Source organism: Aegilops tauschii, chromosome 6 (genome assembly GCF_002575655.3).
Source record: "Aegilops tauschii subsp. strangulata cultivar AL8/78 chromosome 6, Aet v6.0, whole genome shotgun sequence".
NCBI lineage: Eukaryota > Viridiplantae > Streptophyta > Magnoliopsida > Poales > Poaceae > Aegilops > Aegilops tauschii.
In genome coordinates, this window is record NC_053040.3 from 181,307,394 (window position 1) to 181,309,863 (window position 2,470).

At 43.2% G+C, this 2,470-nt stretch overlaps 1 protein-coding gene across 1 annotated transcript; it reads left to right on the forward strand.

Annotated features, from left to right (window-relative positions):
- Positions 1 to 284: 284 nt before the first annotated feature.
- LOC141025939 (uncharacterized mitochondrial protein AtMg00310-like) lies at positions 285 to 2,470 on the forward strand. Its single transcript, XM_073501872.1, has 3 exons — positions 285 to 359; positions 852 to 1,340; positions 2,426 to 2,470. Exons 1-3 carry the CDS (start codon positions 285 to 287, stop codon positions 2,468 to 2,470), a joined length of 609 nt encoding a protein of 202 aa, XP_073357973.1.

Consider the following 2,470-nt stretch of genomic DNA (forward strand, 5'->3'; position numbering starts at 1 on the left):
TGCCGGACAGGAACATCCTTGAAGGGGTTGTGGTCCTTCATGAAACGCTCCATGAGATCCACACAAAAAAACTTGATGGAGTTATTTTCAAAGTGGATTTCGACAAGGCGTACGACAAAGTCAAATGGCCATTCCTTCAAAAGGCCTTACGCATGAAAGGTTTTGATGAAGCTTGGCGACGCCAGGTTGAATCTTTCACGCAAAAAGGGAGTGTTGGAATTAAAGTGAATGACGATATAGGTCATTATTTCCAAACACACAAGGGCCTGAGACAAGGAGATCCCATGTCTCCTATCTTGCTCAACATTGTGGTTGATATGTCGGCGATCCTGATAGGTAGGGCAAAGGAGGCCGGTCAGGTGGGTGGCTTGGTGCCTCATCTAGTTGATGGTGGTGTGTCCATCCTGTAGTATGCTGATGATACAATCATCTTTATGGAGCACGACTTGGCAAAAGCGAGAAATATGAAGTTGGTGTTATGCTTATTTGAACAATTGACGGGATTGAAGATTAACTTTCATAAAAGCGAGCTGTTCTGCTTTGGTAGAGCCAAGGATGAACAAGAGGCTTATAGGCAATTGTTTGGATGTGAGTTGGGGGGCTTACCTTTTACGTACCTTGGTATGCCCATTCACCATCGTAAGCTAACAAACAGTGAGTGGAAGTGCATTGAGGATCGGTTTGAGAAGAAACTGAGTTGCTGGAAAGGAAAACTCATGTCATATGGAGGCCGATTGATTCTTATTAATTCGGTGCTCACGAGTATGCCTATGTTTCTCTTATCCTTCTTTGAAGTTCCAGTTGGGGTTAGGAAAAGGCTGGACTTCTATCGATCCCGATTCTTCTGGCAGAGTGATGAGCTTAAGAGAAAATACCGACTAGCAAAATGGGATATCATCTATCGACCAAAGGATCAGGGGGGCCTTGGTATTGAGAATCTTGAAGTCAAGAACAGATGTCTTCTCAGTAAGTGGCTGTACAAGTTGTCAGTTGAGACTGAGACAACGTGGGCGCAGATTCTCCGTAGTAAGTATCTGCAGTCCAAGACTTTGTCCCAGGTGACAGTGAGACCAACTGACTCGCCGTTTTGGAAGGGGCTTATGAGAGTCAAAGCTGCCTTCTTTAATAGAACAAACTTCATTGTCGGTAATGGCAACACTACTCGCTTCTGGGAGGATACGTGGCTTGGTGAAACGCCATTGGCGCTCCAGTATCCGTCCCTGTATCGTATTGTTCAGCGACGTGATTCTCTTGTTGCAATGATTATGCAGTCCATTCCCCTGAATATTCAGTTTCGGAGGGTGCTTGTTGGTGACCGGTGGGAAGCATGGCTTCATTTGGTGAGTAGATTGATGGAGGTTCAGCTAGCTCATCAGCCCGATCAGTTGTGTTGGAAGCTTACTAGGTCTAGAGAGTTCACAGTTAAGTCGATGTATATCGATGTCATTAACTCTACTATTATTCCTAGTTCCAAACATGTTTGGAAAGTCAAAGTCCCTTTGAAGATTAAAGTGTTTATGTGGTTTTGTGCATAAACAAGTAATTTTAACAAAGGACAATCTGGTGAAGCGCAACTGGACAGGATCTACTAGGTGTAGTTTTTGTGATCGGGATGAGACTATCAAGCACCTCTTTTTTGATTGCCCGTTGGCGAGAGTTTTGTGGCGCACCGTGCAAATTGCCTTTAACATTACTCCTCCGAATTCGGTCAGTACGTTATTTGGAACGTGGCTTGTTGGGATAGAGTCCGAAACAGCCAGACACATTCGTGTAGGAGTATGCGCGTTGTTATGGGCAATTTGGAACTGCAGAAATGATTTAGCTTTTAACAGAACAACAACTATTCATTTTTTGTAGGTTTTATTCCAGGCTACTGCGTTGATCTGTACGTGGTCCTTACTCACTCAGACGGAGGCCAGGGAGCGTTTGGTTACTGGATCTGTCCGGTGGGAGATGGTAGCGCGGGATATCTTCAACCGGTTTGGATGGCGGTCATGTAATAGGATAGGCGATTAGTTTACCTATCTTTTGTTATGCCAGCCGGTTGTGGCTTTTGGGCCTTTTTGTTCTTGGCGTTGTGGCTCTGTGTGAGCTTGCCGTTCTCTTTTTATTTTGATTCAATACATTAAGACCTTGTTGAACCTCTTTTATTTATATTAATGTGGCCGTATGCATCGACTGATGTAGAGGCCGGGGAGTCCCCCCTTTTCAAAAAAAATAATAATTTATTTATGCTCTTGCAAATCATGATGCTGATGTAACATATGCTTTCTATGTGATTTTTTATAATTTTTTTATAACTAACTGGCCTTGAACTAGCTTCGATAGTAGAGGTTGTTTTTTGTAAAACTTTAGTTGGATCACATGTCTTGCATACTGCATTTGGGTGCATGCTTGATGCTATTAACATTTTTTTTGTATTCAGGTGCTGTGCCAGCAAAGATATTTACAGGATGAGGATGGATATTGA